This window comes from Vespa mandarinia, chromosome 6 (assembly GCF_050613455.1).
Source record: "Vespa mandarinia isolate Hongniang chromosome 6, ASM5061345v1, whole genome shotgun sequence".
NCBI classification, from domain to species: Eukaryota; Metazoa; Arthropoda; class Insecta; order Hymenoptera; family Vespidae; genus Vespa; species Vespa mandarinia.
Genome location: NC_140815.1, coordinates 5418362 through 5445739, shown reverse-complemented (window position 1 = coordinate 5445739; position 27378 = coordinate 5418362). Strand labels below are relative to the sequence as shown.

At 34.0% G+C, this 27378-nt stretch overlaps 1 protein-coding gene across 3 annotated transcripts in view; it reads right to left on the bottom strand.

Moving 5' to 3' along the window:
- Nucleotides 1-27378, bottom strand: part of LOC118440972 (MAM domain-containing glycosylphosphatidylinositol anchor protein 1) — a 125577-nt gene that overhangs the window by 41088 nt on the left and 57111 nt on the right. For all 3 annotated transcript variants that reach the window (XM_035864755.2, XM_085657674.1, XM_035864754.2), the window contains exons 5-7: nt 21282-21392; nt 13065-13292; nt 6551-6702 (exon numbers count right to left, since the gene is read on the bottom strand). In XM_035864755.2, the coding sequence (XP_035720648.1) occupies nt 6551-6702; nt 13065-13292; nt 21282-21392 (491 nt within the window). The remainder of the gene's footprint in view (nt 1-6550; nt 6703-13064; nt 13293-21281; nt 21393-27378) is intronic.

Genomic DNA, 27378 nt, shown 5'->3' with positions numbered 1-27378 from the left:
ATTTATTTAAAGAGAGAAAGAAAGAAAGAAATCAATTTTCGAAATTATTCGTGATCCGAATGTATTCGATATTGACACGTTCGATTTAGGATATTATCTTTAAATATTTGCTCTACGAGACATGATGATACATTTTTTGTTTATGTATAACAGACGATTCGTGTTGATGTCCGAACAGTCATTTCTTTTTTTATGAGCTTATTATTTATGACTATGTATTTTCTTTTATCGATCACTCTTTTCAATATCACAGTGAAACGGCAATGTATTAGAGGCACGTACGGAATAATTATTGTTAATTATTTGTACAATTGCGATAATGATCGATATATACGTCAGAATGGTACCAGCTGTGTGCTGCGCGGTATTATTCGAGGATCGGCTTGGAGAGATAAATCCGCATGCACATTTTACTCTTCGGAGGATTTCCAGATACATAGAGCCAAAGAAGGAAGAAAAAGAAAAAAAGAAAAAGAAAAAAAAAAGAAAAAAAGGAAAGCTTCGCTTAGAGATTTCCTGCTTCCGCAAGTTTTCCTTTTGCCTTTTCTTTGGCTTCCATTTCGTTCTCTACTTCGTCTTCTCCTTCTCTCTTTTTTTTTCTCTCTCTCTCTCTATCCCTCTTCCTGTTCTCCCTTTTCCCTCGATCTCTCTTTTCTTCTTACATTTTTTTCCCTACTAAAATCACTACGTTGTCAGCATTTACCAAAAAAATAAATAAAAAAAAAAAAAAAAAAAGAAGAAAAAAGTCCAAAATATCCCGTCTGGAATTAGAGGGTTGGCTTCAGACAGACCGTATTGTATATAACAGGTCGTGCTTTTCTTACAATGACTCAGGTTCATTCTGTAGAAAAAGTAATACGAGAAAGGATATGCGCGGTTGTTCGACTAATTTTTTCTTTTTTGAGAATCCACGTCCGTTCATTGCTTTTCTTCTTTCACTTTTCGCGTCTATGATGAAAGTTCTATGTCGTCCTCCCGTTGTCGCCGAATCTTTTCGTTGGTATTATGGAAAAACAATCTCGAGTCAGTCTTGCAAGAAATGTTCTTCTCTTCAAAGAGGCTTTCATATATGTAATTTTTTTGTAGTAGCAAGTTCTTCTACATGGAATTCTTTCGAGTGGATGCGTCTTCGAAGAAGGGAAAAGGATCTTTTAATGGAGGCGCGGACATAGACACGGTTGAGCAGACATATCGTTCTCGGCAAGGCGCCACCTATTATCGCTACGCCATCGCTATTACTCTCGTTGTCAGCACTTCGAAGAGGGAGGGCAATAGGGAACGACCTCTCGTCCTGACTAATGGATTTCACGAATTAGGTGCCGGCACCTCGGGCGTCGACGGTGTCGCCTTAACCTAAAGCCGCTTGGCAAAACGTGTCTGATTAAACACAGTCTGCTTTCCTTTGCCAACCAGAAACACGTAGATAAGTATAACACAAGTCGGCCGGTAACACGGACAACTTGGTTTGAAGAGCGACGTAAAGCAGCAGACGAATGTAATTTGTGCGCCATGTGAACAGTCTCTTGATCCTTCATTCGTATTTGATTTGTTATCGTCATTTAAAATATACAAGGGGATTTGAATTTTTCGAGTGAAAGAATTTTTCTTTTTTTTTTTTTTTTTTTTTTTTTTTTTAAATCTCCATTATATTTTCAACACTTCGAATATTTCGAATGATTTATGTTTTGGTATAAGTTCAGCTATTACGTTTTTCATCATTTAATTATTTGTCTTTTATCATCAATGCATATTCTTATTATAAATATTACGGATGTGAATGTTTTTTTTTTTTAGAAAAGGTCCATTATTTTATTATTTTAAATGTCAATGAATTATATTTTTCTTTTTTTTTTTTTATTTAACTTTAATACGTAATTACAGTGAATATTTCGAATTATTTTAATAATATGTTTTACAGGGAGAATAATTTTTTTAGAACTCCCGCAGTGCCAGGAAAAATTATGGACAAGAGTGAAAAGCTGCGAATTCAGTTCATTTTGAGATAACGCTTCTTCGAAACTTCATTATATGAACAACGACGATTATTAATGGTTTCGCTATCAGTCCAGATGCTTCCAGGTTCGATGGCAATTTTACGGGTAAGCTCGATAAATTATTATCAAACTGTCTGTCGTTCGCATGAAACAGTTAATCCGAGCAGCACCGGCAGTTTTGGTACATTGAAATTCTCATAAATCATTAAGCTCTCATATTTTCTCCGAATATCGGGCCTTTATTTAACGCACAGGATGTTTAATGAGCGCTGCACAGATTTGTCGAAGGTGAATCGAAATAATGGGAGGAAGGGAATAAAATGACGTATTAAAAGCTTTATTATTTACGTGATAGTTCGAGAGTCGAACGTCGTTATATTATAGAGATAAATTTATCGTCAATTATCGCCCTTCTCTATCTCAATTGAACTACGACCCGTTGAGATATATACATAGTAGGTATGTAGGCACGTTTGCTCACTCGTAAATTAATAATTGAGTTTCCGAAAATTTCAGTCTTCCATTCATGATTCCTACGAAAGCCTTTAGGTTTATATAATGAACACCTTATTGTTGCTAAAATTATTTTACTGAGCGACGACGTTTGATCGTGATATATAGACTACGGTATTTTGTTCTCCTTTCGTTGTCTCGTCAATGACTACGAAGGCGTTTAAATGCATTGCCTGATTGTTTCTTCCTTCGATGTTATACCATAAGTTAAAGAGATTGAAATTCTTCTAATTAGAGTATAAATTCTTTACAATGTTTCGTCTTTCGTCGTCTTTTAACGAAACACATAGTTACCTTCAACATTCTTATTGGATATCAAGGCCAAGTTTTCTTTTTGAACTTTCTTCTTTTCATATCGACTTCACAGTAATAAACTTTTAATCTTGATAATATGAAAGACCTTCTTTTTAAGATAATTGCCTATTATAATTTGTTATCTATTTATTTTTATTCACTATAACTTGTTTTAAAATTATTTATTTTAAATTTATAAAAAAGAAAAAAGAAGTATCTTGTAAGAAGCGATATTTATAAGAGAGCATGATTCTTTATGAGAAAAATGATTTTGATGATGAAAGGATAGAGAAAGTGAAAAACGTATGGCAAACTTTGTAAACGAAAAAATTTGATTTGACGTAAATTGAATCCACCTGATCATCAGAAAGCACTAGTTTTGTCGTATCTTTTATTTGCGGTCCATCAATGTGAGTGTCCATATCGGTTTTGAGATTCGCAAAGGCGATTCGAAAGGTTTCGATCGAATCTCGTCCTGTCATGCAAAATACCACGTCAGAACCTCTTTCATCCTATTCCTGTACCCAAGGGAGAAGAGATCAAAGACTTTAGAGAATGTATTTTTATGAATGTAGATTTGTAAGGAATCTCGTCCGTTCCTCGCAAAGACGATCGGTCAAAGTATAAGGACTTTTTTCCATAGACAGTCTAGCAGTCGTCCGACGTTGTTCAGCGTTTTTCTAAATCCGCCTTTTTCCAAACACTAAAGGTATGGATATTTCCATATCAACGACATATTTCGATCATCCTCGGATCTTTCAAGTTCGCGTCTCCTTCAAAAACTTATACAATTGAATTGAAAAGCAACTTAAGTTGCTAAAATGTAATATATGAATGTGCTCTATCGAAAAAAACCATCGGCTAATACGAGTTTTACAATATAATATTATTACGATACAATATTACAGATATGATCTCTAGGAGTGCTTATTACTATCAGCATGTAAAAAGATAATTCGAAAGCTTTATGCTTATATAATCAACAGTTTGATTTAAAAGTAACTTTCTTTTAGAAAAGATTTTTGATTATGACTTTCATTGATAAGGAATTATTCATTTATATGAGAAATAAATCAATATTTATCTTTAAAGTGTATCTATTTTTAATAATAAGTGTATCGATCGTATTATCACCAGAAACTGAAATAAAATGAAATATGAATTCATTTCGAAGTATTGCTTATGATATATTAACTGTTATCAGTGAGTTATGTTCTATTATCTACATAGTTCGAACGAAATATCTTGTAATGCTTGGGGATATTCGACTTACGAATCTATTATATTATATCGGAGTATTTAATCGCATTCAGAGAGTTTTCACAACAAAATATTATAAAAAGAAAATAAACGTGTGTTTACGAAAACTATCGTTAAACTATTAGCCATTAACACGATATTTCAATCCCAATGTATATTTATTTATCGTTTCGAAGAGTATTTCTAAGAACTTTAAATATTGTACTTACAAAAATAGACACTATTTCGTTTCCAAATATAGTTCTTTAGTGCTATTCGTATGATACGAGTAGTGCGAACGTATAATTAGGCAAACGGGTCACCCAACATAATAAGCTCTCGAGCGTAATCCCTTCCAGGCACGAAAGCGCTTTCGTGCTTTTTCGTTAGCTATGCGAATTCTAGGTCAATGAACTCCCAATGATCGTCAAGTTTCGACGTGAAGGAGAATAATTAGTTCTGCGATCGAACGATTCGACGAATTAGTTGGGATCTTAAGATAAACTCGAGATGCCAAGAATTCATATCGTAAAAAATCTTTCAAAGTCATCGATGCGATTAATACGCATTTTGTTTTTCTTTTTCTTTTTTTTTTTTTTTGCAAGAGCAAAGTACTCATGCAAAGAAATACGTGTCGTTGGAGCAGTAGAGTGGTTGTGATAAATAAAAATTATTTTTTTATTTTACATCGAACGAACGTGAAGAATAATGTATTAAAAAAGTATTAGATAGAAATTCGTTAGTTCGTTTCGTCAATATCGAAAAAGGAATTAATTTTATTGAAATCATATCTCGCCCGTCTAATCTTCTTAGTATCATCGTGTAAAAGCCAGAGGAGCCTTTTGTCGTCGTACTCATTACACTCTCGATTCTGCGAGCTTCATCCCCCAACGACAGCGACGACGACGACGACGACGACGACGACGACGACGACGACGACGACGACGACGACGACGACGAGTAGTAACCTTCCTTCTCCCTTTTAAGAGAAATACTTTGCTAGAAAGTAACGAGATGTAGGAAAGGCACGGGTGGCGTGTTGAAATAAGTCGAGCTAAATGAAATATGCAAATAGAAACTTTAGAACCAACTGAGATATTATATCGTTTCAAGGTACAAGCTGGTCTCTTCCTTAATCCAATCTATTAGTGCTCATTTATAAAATATCTTCGCTTTATAGGAACAGTTCATATCATCAACCATTACCAACTCCTGGAACATTGCCTTCATGTGCGCGTGTCTATAACCTCAATAGAATTCCACTTTCGAAGGACAGACCTCCTAGTTGTCGAGTAGGCGAGCGTGCTTATCTTTGTTTAACTTTCAAAGTAATTTGGCTCGTTGTGAAGTAAGGAAAGTTCACTTGGCTCGATGGTTTAAGCTTAAGCGGCTCGCCACGAGCAAAGCTGCTTCCGGAAGATGGACCCAGTTTGAGAAGAATTTTACGACTGATATCTCGTCGTTCTCGCCCCCTTTTTCAGATACTACTGTAGAGAATTTCTTATGCTCCTGACACAATGGAAGATTATTTTTCAAATTTTTTAAGATATCGAATCAAAAATTTTTCGAAATCGCGCTTAAAAATCTTTTACATTTCATTTAAAGAGTTGTTATATATGCGAGCATAAATTCGATTATCTGTGATGAAATAATGAGTATTTCACAAATTAGAAAATGTATATAAAATTTCGTACGATTGGTGGTGAAAAGAAAAATCATTTGAAATGATCGGTTTGGTTGTAGCTTTTAATCGATGTTAATGTGTAATTAGGGACTGTTAATTGCGTGATATATTTTTCATAACTAAATAACGCTACAATTGCGACTATGTTAAAAAATATCGAATTATGGAATTATAAAATGAATATTTTCACAAATGCTTTTAAGTAACTTAATAATTTGTGACTTTCTTTCCGTGGATGTCGTGTTTTCAATATATTTTCTATACATTTATGATTATGACAATGGACATGTCATTTTTATTATTTCAAGCTTCGGTAATCTTTATGTTTTTTTTCGGAGATAAAAGGTGAGAATCAATTGACGGAAAGGTCATGTTTTAGAGTGGCGTACCGCAATCTAACGCATAGGGTTCGCGGTCCAGTGCTTCTACTACCGTTATTTTTCGCTTACGTCACCATGTTGAGTCTCTGTGCACTCGCGCTTTCAACCATTATTTTTCATTTGCTCGTACGTTATACCACCGACTGGATATCGATTTTTCAACGAGCAATTCCATTGGATGCTACGATATTCGCTAAGCCGATCTATTAAACGTGACCGATAACCAACTACGACCTATTTTGCATTTGTGATATTATTTGACTTTTTATCTATTTCCATCTTCTTTTTGTATAGAAGCAAAGAAAAAGAAACCAATACGGTATTCATTGAAATAAGAAGATTGAAAGGATAAGTTTGAGAAAATTATTAACGATTTGTAAATTTGCCATAAAGGAAGCAAGCGGGTTAAATAAATTTATGTACATTAGAAAAGAGTTCTTACTCACATTTTTTGCTATCTTTTTAAGCTGTTTCGAAGTCTTCCACCAAGTCAAATTCGCCACTGGTTTCGAACCTGTACTTCGACATTCGACCTCGTATTTTTTCCCTGCCGAAAGAGTTTTGTCCTTCTCCAAGATTTCCACTTTCAAGGGTTTCACTGTAAAAAAAAAAAATATAATAATAACCTGAATCGATTTGTACTTTTACAACGTAGGAGTTAGATTTTTGACCTGAAAGCTTGTCAATCGATGTACTTTCGAGAATTGGTTTCGCTCCGATGAAAAACGAAAAAAAAAAAAAAAATAAAATAACACCGACGCCGATATTCGTGTGACGTAGCGTACAATTAAATCAGTTTTGCTTATCCGAAAAGAGAAGGTTGCCTTTTGGTGGTACTTAGCGCGTAAAACGTTTCCGTAATTTAAACTCGAAATTACGTTTTACGGATGGGCTTTCGAGTCCCGGCAGATGCTTTCCGGTACGTCGGGAAATCCCGACTCGTTATTAATTCGATGGCAGTCAGGGCAGTGAGTGCACGCGCTCTGCACCGTCCAAGGTTTCGCGCGGGGAGAAAACGAGCAAAGTATTAATTAAACTTTTTGGTTGTCTCTTTCTTCCTTTTTCTTCTTTTTTTCCTTTCTTTATTTCGCTCTCCCTCTCTCCTCTTCTTTCTCTTTATTCACCACGGACAGTCTACTTGTAAATCGTTATTGAAAACGATATTGGTGCTTGTGACAGTACATACGCCCGACCTTCCAATCACGCATCATTGTTCGACTCGTTAAAAACTTCGTTACTTCCGCTGCACGCATGACGCGCCTTTATTCCCTATAACTTTGGCACGGATTTAACTTTTTCGCCAGAAACGTGGTACGTACTCTTTTTTATTTAAAAATTTCCATAAGATTCAATAAACTTTTCGTACCTCTCAAGTTTTCATTTGTAAAATTGTAAAGATGCCGAACTTCAATTACATCCTGTATTTTTATCTCTATGCAAGGAATGAAACAAATTTACTATGAAATAATGCAAGCGATATAATATAATACTTATCGTATCATTAAATATGTTGCATATAGTTTTATATGTATCGCAAGAAACAAAAAGAAATTAAAAAATAAAAATTTTGTAATCCAATGAAAAAATTGATTATGCCATCAAAGATGCAATGTCAGTTTAACACATTGGAAAAGTAATCAATTTCAAGATCTACGATCTATGTAACTATATTATTTTCCAAATTAGAGAACATTAATTAAAATATAAAAGTAAATATTTCTATGAATTTATAATTTTTAGGAATTTATATAATATTTATAATATTTATAATTTATATGAATATAATTTTTATAATGAAATAATGTAGAAACATTAAAAAAAAAAAAAAAAAAAAAAAGTAAAGAAAGATTTATCCTAATTTTTTTCAATTAAGTTTAATAATATTTTTGGTCAACATTGAAATAATATTTTTGGTCAAGATTGAAATAATATTATTAACCGAACAACTGAAAATTATTAAATTTATTAAAGTATTTCACGATCGTTGAGCCCTTTCAGTCACTGCACCTTTCCCCTATAATCGTAGATAAAGTGAAGTTTTTACCGAAATATGATTTGAAAGCTTTGTAGCGGTGTCGCGGTGTCGCATTGTCGGAAAGAAGAGTCGTAACGGTACTCGAGCTTGGCGAAAAGTACGTCAGTAGCAGACGCGTCCGAAAAACTTTTTGGATGGTCGTCTCGCCGAGTTTGCGCTCGTCGGAGCTGTCCCTTCGATGCAAGCGCTGACCGTGTCGAGTTTAGCATATTTCGAAACGTTTGCGCTGCGATGCTTTGTTTCTTGACATACAGGCTAAAAAGTTTTGTAATTTACGGAAAAAGAGAACGGGAAAGAGAACGGGGTTCTTTCTACTTGTTTTTCTTTTCCATTCATATAAATAAACAATAGGAGAAGAAAATGATAAAATTCGGTCCGTTTCTAATTATTTTTCATTCATGGTTTGATAACGAATGCGATCTATTCAGAAATTTAATTGTTTTTTGTGTATCCTAAACGTTTCAAGCTGATTTCACGCAGAATAATTATTTTATAATAATATTTGTTACTATTGGCACTATTATGTGTATACAATTTTGTGTATACAATTTTCGGACGTCTACAATCGAGGATCATAGAGTTCTGCTATATAAATAGCGTAAAATGACGTAGGATTATGTTGTTGATTTTCAATTATAGATTTTATAAATGATGTTAACCAATTCGAATATGTGAGTAATTGATTTCTATATATAGAAATATTCTTTTCAAAACTTTTACACAAAGAGTTTCATTTATTTAACATTTTACTTCTTTTTAATTTTTAAATGAAATACGATTATAAATAAAATAAATTTATAAACAGAATATAAATTTAATTTTTAAACAAGATAATTAACATTGCAATCATTAAGTATTTTTTTTTTTTTTTTTACAGGCAATAAATGAAACCCATTTAGGTATTACTATATAAGTATCAATTGAAAATAATCTACATGTGTATACAATAGATACTTAATGAAAAGACTATAAAGTTGTAATAGACAAAAGAGAAGTGCGTTAAATAGCTCGTTTGCAAGTTTAAATCGGTTGTTTTCAGAACGAGTGAATGTTACGGAACCATTCCGGCTTAAGTGAAATTCCTGAAGTCTCATTGTAGTAGTTCTTAAGTGATATTATTCGCATAATTTGGCAAGGACCAAAGTCTTTGGTTGGTAACGTTACGGTTTCATCGAATATATATACAAAAATATATATGTATACGTTTTCCCGATTATGAGATGGTCTATGAGAGATACGTTTAGAAACACATGATGTAATTATATAAAAAGTTTTTCTTAATTAAAATATATTCAATAAAGAGATATCATTATGGGAATAGTAAGAAATAATTAAAAGACACGTATATTCGTTTGAAAAGAGTAATATAGCATTATTTAGTCATGATTTTTTAGATCATTATTGCAGAACATATGAAAGGATATTGCAAAATAAGAACTAAAGATATTAATCTTTATAGATATATGTATGTCATCTTTAAGTTATTTTATTTCGTATTTTGCAATAATTTTAATTTGGAATGTGCAATTGAATGTGCAATGGAATATGCAATTGAAGCAATAAAGTAAAATTGATTTTCTTGAAATTTCGAGCTTGGAATGTTACAATTATATAATTAGATATTTTTGTAATTAAAAATTATTAGAGGATCTATTTAAGAGTGATAATCGAATCGAGTTACGAGTTAAATTTGAAAAGTTTCATTACTTAATATAATCGCAGTGTTTTTAACAAGGGGAAATAATGATAACGGAGTCGAAATCACTTTTGCTCCTACGAAATGGAGCAAAAGTAATTAGAACTGTTTTATCGAGTGGAAAAAGAGAAGTAAAAAAAAAATGAATACTTGGAGACGATACGTATCAATCAGTAAATTATCGGTAATAATCTACGATACAGCTATACGCGATCAATTGAACTGTCTGTTCATTGTTAAATATCTACTAGACTCATGAACGTTTGATACTGGGGATAGACTAATGAGACTTGTACAGAGTTCATACGATACGATAGAGGTTCATTAAATTTCTTACTAATCGATCTGCCATCGATTCTGAATCTAGCTTGAACACTTTTGTGAAATGGATCTTTTATATCGAAGGAACGTGACGCGAGAAAGATTCGAGTTATTATTTCTCGAATAACAAAAAAGAAAAAAAAAGAAAAATGAAAAAATAAACAAAAAGAAATGTGTTTCCTGGAAATACCTATGGACAAAATTTTTTATTTTTTACTGTTTCTATAAACAAAAACTGTCATTATCTTTTAAATTCTTGACATATTTCATATTGCATATTTAAAAATTTGATAAAGCTCTTGTTTCAAAAGTTGTTCATTTTCAAATAACATTTAAAAGGCATATATCGATACAAAAATACCATTCGACACCATTTACGTTGATATTAAATTCATAGAAGGAATATAAAATGTAAATTAGTTTGACTATATGTGCGTATGTGTGTAGGTAATATTTTACTTATGCAAGAAGGAAAGCGACGGAAATAGCATGGCAATGTCGGGATCGTTCACGTGACGATGTAAATAAATTGTCTTTACGGCGCGTCCAAATTTCCACACAAAGTAAGTATCGACCGCGAGATTCTCCAACTCGTTAAACTTTCAAGTAGTTGGACGAAGGATAATTCCGATTATTCGGTGCGTACTTCACCCGAGTGCGGCTCCAATTAGTAAAAGATCAAGAAGCGAACTCGTTTGTAGTTCTTACGTCGTTCGAAAAGAAGAAAAGAAATCTTTTTATCCGTCTGAACTTTCTCTTTTTCGTATGACTTTTCTATTTAGAATAAAAACTTAAAAAGGAATAATAATTTAACGCTTATAAGGCGTCTCGTTTGTAGACGAGACATTCTTTTAATCAATCTTTACATCTTCGTTTTATTATATATGCATATAATAAATAAGAAGCGAGACAATGGAGGGAGAATAGAATATTTTTTAATTATTTTTTAATTTACACATATTTCGCAAAATATAAAAGATTTATTTTGTTCGATTCATTGTTGTCCGATTTGTCATATATATTTTGGATGTACACTCTTTTTTTCAACATATTTAGAATCCGCAATTTTTTGCATTTCATATACGGTAAATGTAACAAATATTTTTAGACTTTAAATTTGAAATAACTGTTATATCAAATATCCAATGAAGAATGTGAATAATATGTTTAGGTGCTGATGACTTGACTGATATTAATCACTTTCGAAAATATTCTGATTATATTATCATTTCGCTTCTTACATTATTCGTCTTCTCTATGTCTTTCCATCTTCTCTACGAAAATATTAATATTAATTTTAAATCTAAAAGAAAAATATGAAAAGTTTCTTCATATTATTACTTTTATTAAATTAAAGAAAAAACCAATAAGAATCGGCTGACTTTGTACATAGCTGCGATTTAAGAGAGAACCAATCAAATAATCCGTAGACGTAAGCGCGGAACGAATTTTATCATGGCGATTTGTGCAACGTGCAAAGAGTTCTTCTACACGCTCGAATGCTTTTGTTTGCCGTAATTTTCCACTTTCAAAATACGAGCACGCTGTATCGCTGTCACTTGCAATTTACTTAGAAAATTCAAATGAAAAATGTATTCGAGCGTTCTAATAAAATATAGCAGACGAGCGTGGTAAAGGATTAAAGTAAAAGTTTTTTTTTTCCGCAATCAAAAATTTGTCCTATTTCAATTAAAATATCCAGTCTATTTGTGTTCGTCGACATACATATATGTGAATGTTAAAGCTACAGCATTCACGTTAACTAAATATGAATAAGCAATGACACGAGTAAATTATAATTTCGATATTCATCATTAATATGATAAATCGTGATCTATTTATCGATGATAAATATGTAGATATTATTGATCTATCATTAAATCCAAATAAAGTTGATAACATTGATCTCTTTCTTATATGTTTTAATTATCGCCTTACGTAAGATTTTTCTCATGTTAAATTAAGAATACGAAAGGAAAGATTATAAATACATAATAATATCTGTACGAAATATCTGTAAAACACAAAATGGCCGCAAAGCGATTATACTTTCTCCTTTGTCACGTTTTTCATAAAGCTTAATTGAATGCTTTCGTGGCTATTTCCTTCAGCAGCGAACCGTACGGATCGTTGGGATTCGAAAATTTCGAGTGGAATCGGAAGCTGTGTTATTAATGACGCAGAGAGTTCGATTGCTTTTCGACGGTGAGCCGCGTGACTCGGTACCACTACGTTTCGCGAGCCACCCTCCGTTATCCAATCCTCTCCTTCTTCCTCTCCTCTTGTCTATGTCCTGCTGTAATCGATGAAAAATGTTTCAATTTTATCTCGACGAATTTAAATATTGCCCTGAGGATAACGAAAAAATCTGTTCGACAAATCGGATTGTTCGATAAAATATGCATTCTGTCACTGACTTATTCGCTTTTGAGCGAAGAATAGGATTGATAACTGTGGCACTCGATTGCACTTAAAATCAGTTTACTCTTAATATACTATCCAAGGGAATAGTAATTGATTATTCGCGATAGTATGGTAGCTATTGTTAGCGAGCATTGTAATTAACACGAGCGAAAGCCTTTTTCTTGTAGCAATTAACTAACTAATTTATTAAGAGAATTCGATTAAAACTCATAAGTGAAACGATGGGATATATGCTGTTGTTCCAATCGATATATCTACATATAGATACCTATGGCAAATATATTCTGTCGAAATTAGCTCGTTAAATGTTCGAAAATGGTGAACAATCGTTTCCTTTTTTTTTTTTTTCAATTTCGCAAACGATTTAACATCCCTTTTCTCTATGAGAACGAACCATTTTCATCTACCCATTTCATTCTATTTCTATTTCAATGATTCGGTGATATTCAACATAAATCTAAACTGACTTAGTCGTAGTACTTACTATTTAGTTCTATGGTGACAGTAGTTTTGGGCGGTGATGCCAAGTGAGTGTTACTTGCCTCACAGGACAATTTGGCATGATGATGACTTCTCGTGAGGCCTTTCACTGTCACATTGCTTATCGTTATGACATTGCTTTCCCCTTCAGGCCCTTGTGTCTCTCGAACCTCCGTCGGTGCATCGATTTTCTGCGGCCCGAGAGACCACACGACTTGCGGTTTCGGTTTACCTGTCGCACAGAAACAGAGAAGGGGAATGAGAGAGACATACAGTATATGTTTGTATGGATGTGTATATGTGAGAGATAGATGCAGAGTGAGAGAGAGAGAGAGAGAGAGAGAGAGAGAGAGAGAGAGAGACGAAAATAGCTTTCCCGAAGGGAGATAAGTTATGGAATCTCGGGAAGTTTCCAATTTCTCTATTACAGAGATGGGATATGGATCTTTGACTGACCTTGAGACGAATGTTACAACTTTATTATTTGAATGGTAATTTATAATATAATTGATTCTCAGATCATTCATTCGATTATGAATAATGTATTAATTCATTGTTGAATGCTTTTTTTGTTTCTCCGAGAATATAAAAAAAGTTTATTATAGAATGACAATAAAATAAATATCTATTTTTATTTTAAGTTTATTATAGAATGACAATAAAATAAATATCTATTATCGCAATTATACAGAAGTAATATAGTTAACAATATTTTATAGAGAGGAAATAGTTATATAGATTAGATGACGGTAAAAAAAAAAAAAAGAGAGAATTGACTATAAGTTTTGTTTTGTATCTCTACAATGAAAGAACGAAAGAGAATAATTAATACCGAATGAAACATTTTAATATATATTCTATATGTTGAATGCTTGGAACTATTGGAAACAACTGTTGAAATCATATTAATTAATATCAAAGTTATCTGAGATTGTAAATAATTCATAATGTTTTCATCGATATTCCTTGTTACTGACGTTTCAAAGGAACGAAGAAAGAGACGATGAATGTGTGACAGCAAATCCAAGTTAACGGGATCATTTGGACGGAATCAAAGAGACAATCCGTGTTTCCGTCTAATCTAGGAATCGATCTAATCGGATACTAGGACGAGTCAGGAGAAACATCGACATACTCTGTAGCGTCGTCAATCACGGACAACGACAGGTCTTATTTGCTCGCGACAACAGCCGATCGACGTTGAGGTCGCTGCTGATGGCATCGCTCTCTCAATCTAGACCCCGTCTGTTTCTCCAATTTATTGGCACCGCTATATCCGATGGAGATGCGCGCAAGACTTCCTACTGTTAATTACGTATGTGTTCACATTTTCATTTCGTATTGCCATCATTGTTATCTGTAAAGACAGGAAAGCTATCTCTTTGAAATTCAAAGCTTTTGTCATTCAAAGATTTGTTTGATTATTTCGATATAATACAGAATAGTCATAATCATTTTCTTTCAATCGAATTCTATAAACTTAGTTGTAATTTTACAATTTCGAAAAATAAAAAGATATAATTAAATTGAAAATTTTTGAAAAAGAATAAATGATATTTTAAAACATCTAAAAGTACAAATTTTTATCACATCCTGTATATATTCGAATAGAATACAAATTGCCTGATCTAATAATTATTTTTTAGTTTTTATATAAACCATGTATGGTGATTAGATACGCATCTATTCCATATGATTTTGAAATTTTCAATTAGAAAGTATAATCTGGTAGATTTATAGATAGCAAATCCATTTTATAAAAGAAAAAAACAGCGTTACTTTCGACAACATTTTCAATAGTTTATTATTTAACAAACCCTCGTCTATAATCTCGTACTCTCTTACGGCGAATAATAATTTAACACTGAAAGCGCTACGTGTGGTGCATTTTTAATTAGCCAAAACCGTAATTTTACAACTTTAATATTACAGAGTTGTGATCCTACCTAGTATGAATGCGTATATTTATTACAATGGGTCTCTATTTCTGGTATATTTTCCATATGTTTCAAAGTTAATACCAAAAACTTTTGTCTTGAAGCAGCTATCTACAATTTTTTTTTCTCTTCTGCAATGCAGAAAGAGATACGAATGAGTTTCTGATTAAAAATAGTATAATATTATTAACTTTAAATTATACATTTTTAATCTATCATTAATCTATCATCAATCTATCATTTAATCTATCATCGGTTTTCGTTCTTTTCTTCGTCATTGATTTTGTCGATTTATGAACAATATTACGTCTATATCTGATATTTATTTTCTCTACATGTAGGAAAAGAATTATTAATTAATGGATGTTTTGTTAATTTGTTTGACAGATGTAATTTCAGAAAGAGAATACGACACATGCGAGGAGGTTGCATTTTTTTAAATGCAAGTTTTCGTATCTTTCTGTAGCGAATTATTCACTTAATGAGAGTAATCAGACAAAGGAAAGAGAGAGAGAGGGAGAGAAAGAAAGAGAGAGGGAGAGAAAGAAAGAGAGAGAGAGAGAGAGAGAGAGAAAGAAAGAGAGAGAGAGAGAGAGAGAGAACATACAAAGCGGGGATAAAGGCTTGAGGAAGGAACTAAAGGGTGCATAAAAGCGGAGATCAGGCGAACGCTCCTCTCGCTTGTCTTTCTTCCCCCATAACTTCCGAGGAATTATTTCATTGCCGGAGGAAATGAGAGAGAGAGAGAGAGAAAGAGAGAGAGAATGATGAAGACAGAGAGATAAAAAGAGAGATAGAGAGAACGAGAAGAAGATGCTTTATCGTTTCGAGGACGCTTTTATCTGTGTTATCTTGGATGTTGACGATGTATGTGTATTCTAACAAAAGATTTTATATATCTACTACAATGATTCATTTATTTAAAATTGAATTGATAAGATAGATCAAATAAAATATTCAATAATGATTTACTTTATGATCTTAATGACGATCACCTATCTTTTATTTGAATTAGATACTTAGTTATAATTTGTTTTTTAAAATGTTGTATTTTTAAACTTATTTTAATTTTATATCATATTATTAAATTTATTATCCAATTATATTTCCTTTATTTTACTTTTTTTTTTTCTACCTGACAGAACATTACTACTGTATCTGTTTTTATTATATATACTCTTGAATTTGTATATATGCGTCTTATGCTTGATTCTATTACAGTACATATATAGTATTATACTATATACATAAATACATAGGTACAATACGTACATATATATATATATGTGTGTGTATGTATGTATGTGTGTGTACTATTATATTATAGCATATGGACAATGTACATACGTCCTTTGTGTTCCGATGAAAGCCTGAAGGAAATTAAAGTGGACATGCTTAACGCACATGTACATTCAATTTTACTATTCGAGAAATTTCATTTAACCAATATTACCAGATGACAACCCGTATCATTTCATTGTAAAATAAACCATCAATGCGTCGACAATAACAAGGGACATGAGAGGACATGTTATACTCTTCTGTCAACACAGAAACTTTAGTCAAATAATAATTTGAAAAGATAGTATTTAATCGATACAGTGTTGGAAGATAATATTTCGATTTATTTATCAATGTTACACATTAGGGTATTGCATTCGTTCGGAAGTAATGCATTAAAATGAAAAAAATCATAACTAGGAGAACCATTTCATTGATCGATACGATACAATTTAATTGAGTAATACGCTTGAAATTATTGATCTTATTAATATGAAATTATTGATGAAACTATAGATCTTAAGGATTGGATAATTACTCTTTAATTTATTAAAACATATTTTTATATTTTTTCACTTTTAATTTTGTGTTGTGTACATCGAATAAATGGAGTAAATTTCAGGAGACAATCGAGATAGAAGAATTTTGGGGTTGAGAACGAACGTTCCAAGATTTTCATTGCTCGCGTGTCGCGTTAAAACAAACATTTTATCGCGGTCGTCGCGGCGCGCCGTTGTAAAATTGCGTTCGCGGCGACATTCTAACAATACCGGACGAGGCTCGAGGGAACCAAGAGGAAAGTGAAGAGGAAAGCGAAGAGGAAAGCGAGGAAGAAAGCTAGGAGGAGCGTGGAAACATGGTGCATTGTGAAACAACAATGCAAGGTATAATGCACACGGTGAGGCCTGCCGGAGAAAGCTTTTTCGAAGGTGAACACAGGATAACGTTGCACCATTTTTAAACGTATCCAACCCGTTGCGAATACTTCTGTTTCTATTATAGCTACGATATATCTGCTGTATCTTGCGATCGGATAAGCCCGTAAGGTTATAAGGTGAACATATCGTGACCTAGACCGACGTCAATTTTAAGAGAGAAACGGTATGAAAAAGAAAATGAAATGTTTTCTCTTTTATTTTTCCTTCTTTTCTCGATTTTCTCCAAAGTTCAAAAAGCCGATATGTGGGTGTAAGTATTATGCCTTTTACGAACACTCCAATAAACGAGCAGTAAAGTTAAAAATACAGACGACACATTTTTCTTAAGCGAGAATTTTATCGACTTTGAAATTGAACCAATTGAACGACCGGATGAATTTAAACGAATTTACGATGAGATAATACTGACACATACAACGACATCGATAAAGATCTCGGAGCCGATAGTATCATATTAGTCTGACCAAAATACAGTATCTTTTATAGTTTTATGACACGATAAAAGAAATTAAAGCTGCCATGGGCTTTGTTATTGCCTTTCATTCTCTCTTTCATTCTCTAACTCTTTTATTCTTTTTTTTCATGATCCGGAGCGTATGTATATATATATATATATATATATCAAGAGTTGTGATTAGCAAGAAAAAAATCTACTTTGCACTTGTGCATGTAAAAGGCAATGCAATAAACCAAGTTGCATATATAACTTGGATAAGTTACTTTTAGCTGTACTTATGAATCTTTCTTTCTCTCCCTTTCTCTTTCTCTTTTTTTCTCTCTTTCTCTTACTTTCCACACTCACTGATCTTTCTTTTCCCTTTAAATCGCGAAGGGTAATTCGTATCTTTCGGCTTTACTAGAAGAGATGACCTGCTTTCCGGCAAACGTTCTAACTTTATGAGATGAATATACGTACACAAACTGTTTTCAAAAATATTTTTTTTTTACGTGCAAACTAATATCTATCAAATAAAAGAATTTATTTTCTCTTTTAAGCTTGTAATAAAAGCTTATTTTTAATAGCAGTAAAATATTGATTATTCGAACTACATAAAAGGCAAATTATTTCCCATAAGTTATTTATATTTTTCTCTTACGATATGTAAATAATAATCTTTCGTGGATTATATGAATTTATTATATATATATATATATATATATATATATCATTTCCAGCAGATACATTTACACACACATATAGTTTTAAATGTTTCCCAATCGTATCTTTTATCGGTGAGTTCGAAATTTCTTCGTTCGTAGCTCGATAGCGTCGCAGGATAAATCATACGTCCCGTGTGAACCTGCGACTGGCAGTGATAATAAACAATGCGAAGATTAACCTGCAAGGCTACTCTCGAGTTCTATCTATGCTTGCTGGTGTGCGTACGTTCACACGCTACTTGCAATATAGACCATAATAGACTGCATTGATGTACGTAGGTCGTTGAATAAAGTCGTGAGAGACGTTCGTCATTGTGTGCTTTTGTTCAAGTTTCATTGAAAATGCTCCGGCGTATCTTTCAAAATATTCATTTCATATTTCTTCATATTTCTTCATATTTCTTTTCTTCCAAATTGATTACATTTTTTTTTTTTGCAATTTACTCGCGACTACGAATCAACATTTTTTATTAGTTTTCTTTTTTTACAATCTGTATATGTTAATATATCAATGGAATTTATTTTTCTCATTGAAAATTGAGAATGTGCAAACGGAACAGTCGTTTATTTCATGAAGTATTTAGCTGTCGACTACATAGTATTCCTTCTCAAGTAGATACTGTTTTGTCGTATTGTTCCTTTGAATTATCTTCTTACGTTCAGTGAAGTATAAAGAGAGAGAGAGAGACAAAGAGAGAGAGAGAGAGAGAGAGAGAGAGAAAGAGAAAGAGAAAGAGAGAGAGAGAGAGGAGAGAGAAAGAGAGAGAAGCATTGATTTTGCATTATGTATAATTTATCCTATGATTTTTCGCAGAATTGAAAAGATTGTCGATACATTTTCTCACGGGACTTCTAAGCAGAGATATATCGTAAAGAATACGTAGATAAATTTAACAAAATTACAGGCGAAGATAAATATTCTCTAGAAACATATTTACAAAAGACAGACCGGAACGCCGTTAAGACAAGTAGGCCTTCCAAGGATGTCTTTAGGGAGAAATGGTTATGTTTGCATTTGCCGTTGATTTGGTTTGATTCTCTAAGAGAGGAATTCCGATATTCGAAATTCCCTCGAGTTCTAATTCCCCCGACGATTTCAGACACGACGTAACGATTATATTCGCGGCCAACGTTTAATCCAACTTGATAACGAACATTTGATAATTGAATTAGTCAAAGGACACGCGCTAGAATTTCCAGTAGATAACACTTACTTCTTCCAATCATCTTTTTCCGCTCGCACGCGTTTACGTTTCGGCAAACTTCTTGTTACGAGATAATAGGTCAGGTATTCGGTACTAGCGATAGTGCACGGAAGCGAAAAACACTTCTAGTATGAGTAAACTTTGTTTCGATCTACGGTGACAAATCGTTCGTTTGAAAGTTAGGAAAAGCGTTTGGAAGAAAGTATTTGCATAAGGGCTATCGATGCAATTCCAATCGATCGATGTGAACGTTATCGAAGTTGAGACTTTTCTCGACAAAAAATACCTATCTTGAAAAATAAAAATTTTTCTGTGATAAATAAGTATAATTCGACGTCTAATAAAGATGCGTTAAGTGGATAGCGTGAAAAGGATCGTTTAGAGAACGAATCAGGGAAACAATTTTTAAAGAGAAGAGTAGGGCAATGAGGGTTCTTTAATGTGTTCGTTCGTCCATCGAGCAAACGATTTCACGTAAATCGTCTGAAAATGGGTGGGAAAAGAGGAGAAGGCGTCTTTCCGCGAATCTTGCGTATGAAACGAAAAATCCCATTTCCCTGAAAACCGCGGGTATCCTCTGGCACAAGGCCAATTCCATTTGAAGTAGCCATCGCTCGAGTCCTCCTCGGTCCTTTCTGAAAGAGAGAGAGAGAGAGAGAGAGAGAGAGAGAGAGAGAGAAAGAGAGAGAAAGAGTTGGAGGTTACAAATCCGGCTTACTTTTTCGTAGGCGCGCACGAGGCGTCGTGCTGCGTACTGTCGAGCTCTCTGCTGACTTTTTTGGACTTTAGCCAATTTTTATTTTTCCTTCGTCTACATACCTTTTCCTCGCAACACGGGTGACGCGACCGTACGCGAAATTGCGCCTTAGCGATGCTCTTCTTGGTTCCATATCAGGCTCTATTATCACGCTGGATATCGTCTTTCTGTTGTTTGCGTCTTCGTACTACCCGCATTCGCAAAGAATCGCTTTCTAGCACTTTGGAAGGCTTACGGACCAACGTTGAAATTGCATTCGATCGAAGACACTGCCCTTCCAATAATCGATCTACTATTCCTTTTTGACTCCTCTTATCGAATATTGGGAAGAATGCGACGATAACCAAAGATTATCCTCTTTTCTTTCGTTTCTCTATCTTTCATGTTGATATCATTGAGAAAGTAAGAGAGAGAGAGAGAGAGAGAGAGAGAGAGAAATAGAAGAAAAAGAGAGATAAAAAGGAGGGAGGGAAAAAGAGAGACAGAGAGGCAGGTAGAAAATTATTTTCAAGACGGTTTCCGTTCCATTTTCATTTCGCTGGGTTATAACCAACGATTTTTCGTCAGACCTCATTACCACGAGCACTTAGGAGCGGCGTGCGATTTGATCGAGTATGACGGATGTTCGCTTTTTCGTTCTTAAACGCACGGCACAAGCACTTATCGTAATCTAGATCTTATTTTCTCAAAACGAAGTGTCCGATGATGGATCGACATGACTGCTTATTCGTATTTTATACAAATCTGGCATTGGAACTTCAGTATATCAAACATTTTTTGTATAGTTTCTGTTTGAAACGAAGAGACTTTCCTTTGAGAGGACAGCTACAGTGTCAGACATTGCAAAGTTTCTCGAATATCGATCCATTCGATTGTTTTATCTCGATCGATCCAATATAATGTTGAAAACAGTCTTCAAAAGTTTGGATGGTTTATACTCACCTCCGTGAACCTCGCAGACGAGGGTGAGGTCGGCCCCTTCAGGGTAGGCTTCGAGGAGTTTGCTCATGTCTCGTCTCTTCGTGTCGTAGATTATCGGTTTCGACGGCGGAACTGTAAGCAGACAAGAAAATACGTCGGTCGAAAGTAATGCACGATATCAATCTTTCATTTTTTAAAGTATCTATCCCATAAATCCTTTTTATAAGTATGTTGGTTTATCTATAGGTAAGAAATATACAAAATTGATGCTTCGAGTTTCCTCGTATGCATAATCGATGAAGATCTAACCTGTTTTTAAATTTAATCCAAGATTCGATTTCAATTTAAATTCCTGGATTCGAATTCTCCTTGTAAATAGATAGGTAAGTTATATACTTGTATACCTTGATCTATATACATTCTTCTTATCAATCTTACAAGGAGAAAATCTGTCATGATATAAATTCATACGCGAAGCTTATGAGCTTATTGCACAAGAAGTATGAGCTTATTGCACATTCAGAAAAGAGAATGTCTATCTACTTCACATAAAAACTCCTTTATTGGAATCAATAATTAAGGGACGTTTCAAAGTCGTGGCTTATCTCCTCGGTAGACATACTGGTATCCATCGTGAGTATACATTGTACATTATCATCTTCTCGTGGTTTTGAAAACAGAGCCCTAGGCGGTTCGTGGTACGTGGCTGAAAGAATATACTGGTGGATGAGGAAAGAGAGATGAGGGAGGAGAGTGGAAGCAAATGGGGAGGACGAAGAGGAAAGCGGCTTCTATTTGAGTCGAAGCGGTCTCTACCTCCTGCGTTTCCTCTTTCATCACCGGCTCAATCCACGATACAGAGGAGGCAAGTGCAAACAGGCCGAGCTCATCCCGATATGTTCTCGGCCGGATGCCTCGTGGAAATTGCCTCGGGTTATTGTCGCCGCATCGCTGGCCGGAGGCGCGCTACAACAGAGCTAGACGAGCGAAGTCTGTTGAGAGGGAAAAAGACTGCCTGCGGAGGGAGAGACGTAAAGAGTTTCGAAATCGATGCAAAAATCGTAGAAAGCTGGCAAGTGTGGTTGCGAGGTAAAGCTCGATAAGCGAGCTCAACTTTGGTAATGCTCCTTGAAGAAAATATACTTCTCTACGATTCAAGAAAAGCACTCACTATTGGGCCAGACTTTCGACTACATTTAAATTTGTGGTGAGGTAGTGAACGCTTTCGCACTCTTCGAAACTTGTCTTCTCGTTAGTCGATTTTACCATAACGTATATTTTTCAATATCGTAAATACTTTCCATTGTTTTAAATTATTTTGTTTCGAAAACAACATGAATAACAAAACAGAGAAGAGAGAAGATCGAGTAAACGGCATAGGTTTAAAGCGTACGATTCCCTTGGAATTTGTACGTATGTACATAGGTATGTACATATGTACATACATGCAAGTTGCCGCGCCTGCACTTCTAATCTTCCTTGAGATTAGAGACGCGCGAGGCTTGCGTCGTTTTAGCGTTGCTAATGCCACCGCTCGGAACCTTTCATGGCTCGCTTATCCGTAGGAATCATCTAGGAAACGACGTTGTCCTTTCTCAAACTGTGATTTTGCTTCGAGTTGGTATTGTTCTCTCGACGAAAATCAAAAGATCTCTTCGCCTAGGACTAGTATTGTTTCGAAAAAGAAAGACACTTTCGTTGGTCGTACGATGCGTGATTTCCATTCGACCGACTTTTCGCATTGCTCGCAAGCACGACCATCACTCGTAAGTACAGCGTTTATTTTAACTGACCCATTTGATACGATAAGAGCTGCATTCGCCTAACACGACTACTTACTCTTCAAAAGAGTATAAAACGTGACACTTATTTTATCGATTTTTACTGATGGAATACTTTTCGCCGAATTTCTTTAAAAAGTCGTTCTACTTACGACAATTTCGATTTAAATCGATTTATACCATTCTACGTAGATCTTTTAAAATAATTATTTTCCGAGATTTTAATAAATAAAATGTACAGTCTCCGTTATAATTATTTCCATTATAATTGGCATCATTAAAAGTAGAAATAGATTATAAAAATATTTTTCGCTCATAATGCTGACCAGATTACATGAGAGATTTATTCGTAAATCCGAATGAAAATAGACTTTCATCGCTTAAGGTATTCTCGATGGTATTCGAAAAGCCAGTAAAGCGGTTAGAATCGGAAAAAGCTCTGCTACAAGCTACATCTTCCAAATGTTCTGCGGACGAATATGATTTGCAGGATTCACAAGAGTCATCCCTCCTTCAAGTGCAATCGATGCTTTCGTTGTTGATACAAGTAGAAAATGACGGTGATTTGCCTTTGTGAATTCTCAAATCAAGCGTGGTATTTTTCGAAATCCCGTGCTGGAAAAAGGAAGAGAAACAAGACAAATAATAATAATAATAATAATAATAATAATAATAATAATAATAATAATAATAATAATAATAATAATAATAGTAATAATAATAGTAGTAGTAGTAATAGTAGTAGTAGTAATAGTAGCAGTAGTAGTAATAATAGTAATAGTAATAGTAATAATAATAATAATAATAGTAATAGAACAAAAAGGGTCGCAAAAATAAAAGAACAAGAATGAACTCATGAAGGGTGAAAAGGGCGCGAGAACGATACGTATTCGTGACTTGGTCATAGCAACGGTTATCACAAAGTACCTTAGAAAACTTTTTAAAGAATTTTTAGCGTCGACTTGAACAGAAAGTCGTGAAATTCAAAATGTTGCTGTCTAGCTTGATACTCAGAGTTAGTGTAGCAGTTGTAAATGGAAACTGTCGAGCGACGCTTCGCGCGCGAGTCTTTACGCATTCAACCGCTAGATCTTACCCTCGAAAATTTATTAACGAAAACTTTCCGCTCCATCGTACCGAGAAGAAGAAACACGATATTATGGTCGAGCATAGGTGTATCCAACGCGTTTTCTTATAAAATATTTTCCGTTGTTCCGTTAGACATCCTTCTCTACTAAAACTGCTTCCCGTACAAGATATTACAGGAGTTTCATAAAATTTACGAAAGACACAGGGTATCGCGATGTTTTGAAAAATTCTTGCAATTCCGAATTTATTCCGGTACAAGGATTTTGTTCGTTATCTCACGGCTATTTTAATTGTAACATGATAACCATTAAATATCGCACGAGCACGACCCATTTTTTGATGGATCCATTCTCTGAAAGAATAGGAACGTTAAATGATGGACGTTTATTTACAGATAGGTAAAATTTTAATAGATTATAAGAGTAATGTTCTCGGAAAAGGGCTTTTACATAATTTTTCTTCAGTGTTTTTTAAAGGTATATTTTAATCGGCAAAATTTAAACAAACAGAAGAAATTAAATGGCCGAGAAAACAATTTTCGTTCATTTTAAAGCGAAATTAATTTTGGGATACGTAAAATATTAACTTCAAAGTAAATACACGAACGATGTCGGAAAAATTGTTTGTGAAAAGGTTGACTCACTTAACCGTGGAAATTATTAGATTCAGTAATTTCTGTCATATTTTTAAATAAAGTAAAAATTTATATAATTTTGAAAAGAAAATTTATATTATTATCAAAATATTTTCTATTGTCGTCTATAATTTGTCTTTATTAAATGATCAACAGCTTGTTAATTTTTGATGAAAAACAAAATGTAGATATCTCTTTGACGAAAAAATTTTAACACAAGCGCAAAAACTGTATGGAAAAAAGATTGAACAAAATGATCTAATTCATCATTAATAAAATTTCAAAGGCAACTTACTAGTTGATACTAATATTTTACCATTGATGATACGCTACTATTTTACTTTCAAGGGTTACGATACTGGTTTCTTTACGATAGATCCATTAAATTTATTACTTCTATCTTGCGTGGCATAGTTGCACGTTTTTTTTTCTTAAGTTTGTTGAACTGATAAATTACACAGTACGACTCGTACGAGACATTTGTCATTGAATCGATCATCCGTCGATAATGCGGTTCGATTTCGTTCTACTTCGAAAATCAGCGAATTTATTATTTCCGAGTTTCGTTCTTTTTCTTTCTTTTTTTTTTTTTTTTTTTTTTTTCTTTTTATGTTACGAGCACCCGACAGAAACTAATATTTATCGAGGAAATTAGAAATTTATGCAGAGCACGTTTCTTGTACGGTTATTTTAAGATGGCGCGCCGCATGCAAACGAACACGGCAGAAAAGTAATATATTTTCGCGACTACCGTAAATAAGGAAGCACAGCCTAGATTTCTTATGACCACAGCAAAACGTGCTTAACTGCTTTGCTTTAAGGTATCCTTCTTTATTCACATCTGTGTTAGCATCTTATAAGTATCTACAATGTTAGATTTCATCCTGACGATATTAAACTTTAACTTACGCTGACGATATGACATATTTTCTCGTGATACATCCGTAGAAACTCACGATCCACTCATCGTGAATCGTCTCGTTGGAAATCGCGAAGAAACGGTAAATGGAAGAAATGTAAGAAATAGTAAGAGAGATAGGAGAACGGTTTTACGAAGTAGTTCTTCGTAACTGAGGTCGGTAATAATCGACGTCTTTTTCCTTGGAGTATTTGCTGGCATACTTACATGTAGCTGTACACGTAGACGCGCGCATGAGTATAGATAGGATCAGTACCTACAGGGTGGATCGAGTGGACATCCACGATAAGAGTGGCAGAGAAGGAGCTCTAGTGGATTCTCATGGTCTAGTTTCAGTCTCGTCACGTCCAACAGCTTCCCAGAGTCTTCCGAAGTGCTAACGCGTCTCTCGTCCTACTCCTTATTTAGTCTTTCGTCGTATATATACCTACATCTATTCTCAACGTATATCTACGTGTACATGTGTTTATACACACACACACACATATATATATATACACATATATATATATATACACATATATATATACACACATATATATATATGTGTATATATATAGGTATATTTTTACTCGTACAAAGAATGAAAAAGAGTAAGGAAAAGAGAACGAAAGTCATGTAGAGGCGCGTATATGCGAACAGTGAAGGCAGGAAAAGGAACGACCGAAGAAAGACGAAGAGACGCTTCTTTCGCATAAGCTAGGAGTTCACCTATCCTTTCCTCACCACGAGCAGGATGCAACATTTGCGGGATATTCTTCCGCGCTATCGGTTCCACGACGTGCTCGACGAGCGTACACTAGCCGTCGTTCTACTTCTTCCCTTTCCTCTATATGGGAATAGTCGCCATAGATTCAAAGCCATTGACTATCCCGGACACGAGAACCGTACGCGACGTGACCGTCTCCGACGATTACTATAACTCATCCGTAAATGCGACTTCTCTTCTTCTTCCATATCTTTCTTTTTCTTTTCTTACTCTCGTTCTTTGGTTCTGAACTGATATTCTCTTGCGTTTCTGAAAACTTTTCACGAGTCTATTGTAATAAGAATCACTTACTTGTATGCATATATATATATATATATATATATATATATATATATGTATACGTACGTGTAGGAGAATTCCATTTCGATTTTATTCTATTATGGAACTCTTTCATTCTTTGAAACAATAATAATTTGATAGTCAATAAAATGATATCGATAGAAATATTGATATTCTTCATAGTGTCATCACATATCATTCATAGTATCATCAAGAAGAAAATAGGAACGTATCTATATTGTACAAGGAAAATGTTGCAACAATTCAATTGCGATGAATATCATAAAATGGTGAGAAATATTTATTAATCTGTCGACACGAAATTAATTTAATAATCAATGTATCAACTCATTAAGTGACTGAACGCTGACACGAGTAAGACCCGGACTACGTTCTCTGTTAAATGCGTGAAATATGAACGACTAATTCATGGAATTATTATCTTTCTGAATGATGAAGGGATATTGGGTAGGAGGTCGATATAACGAAGCTGAAAATACCCCGTTCGTATTACAGGATGTAGAGACGGTGATGGTATAATTGCTAAAAATGATATAGCTGTATTCTGTGTTAGTGTATTATTAACGGTATTATTATTCTTAAGAAATTACTGTTCTGATTACTGTTACTGACGAGATGCAACATCG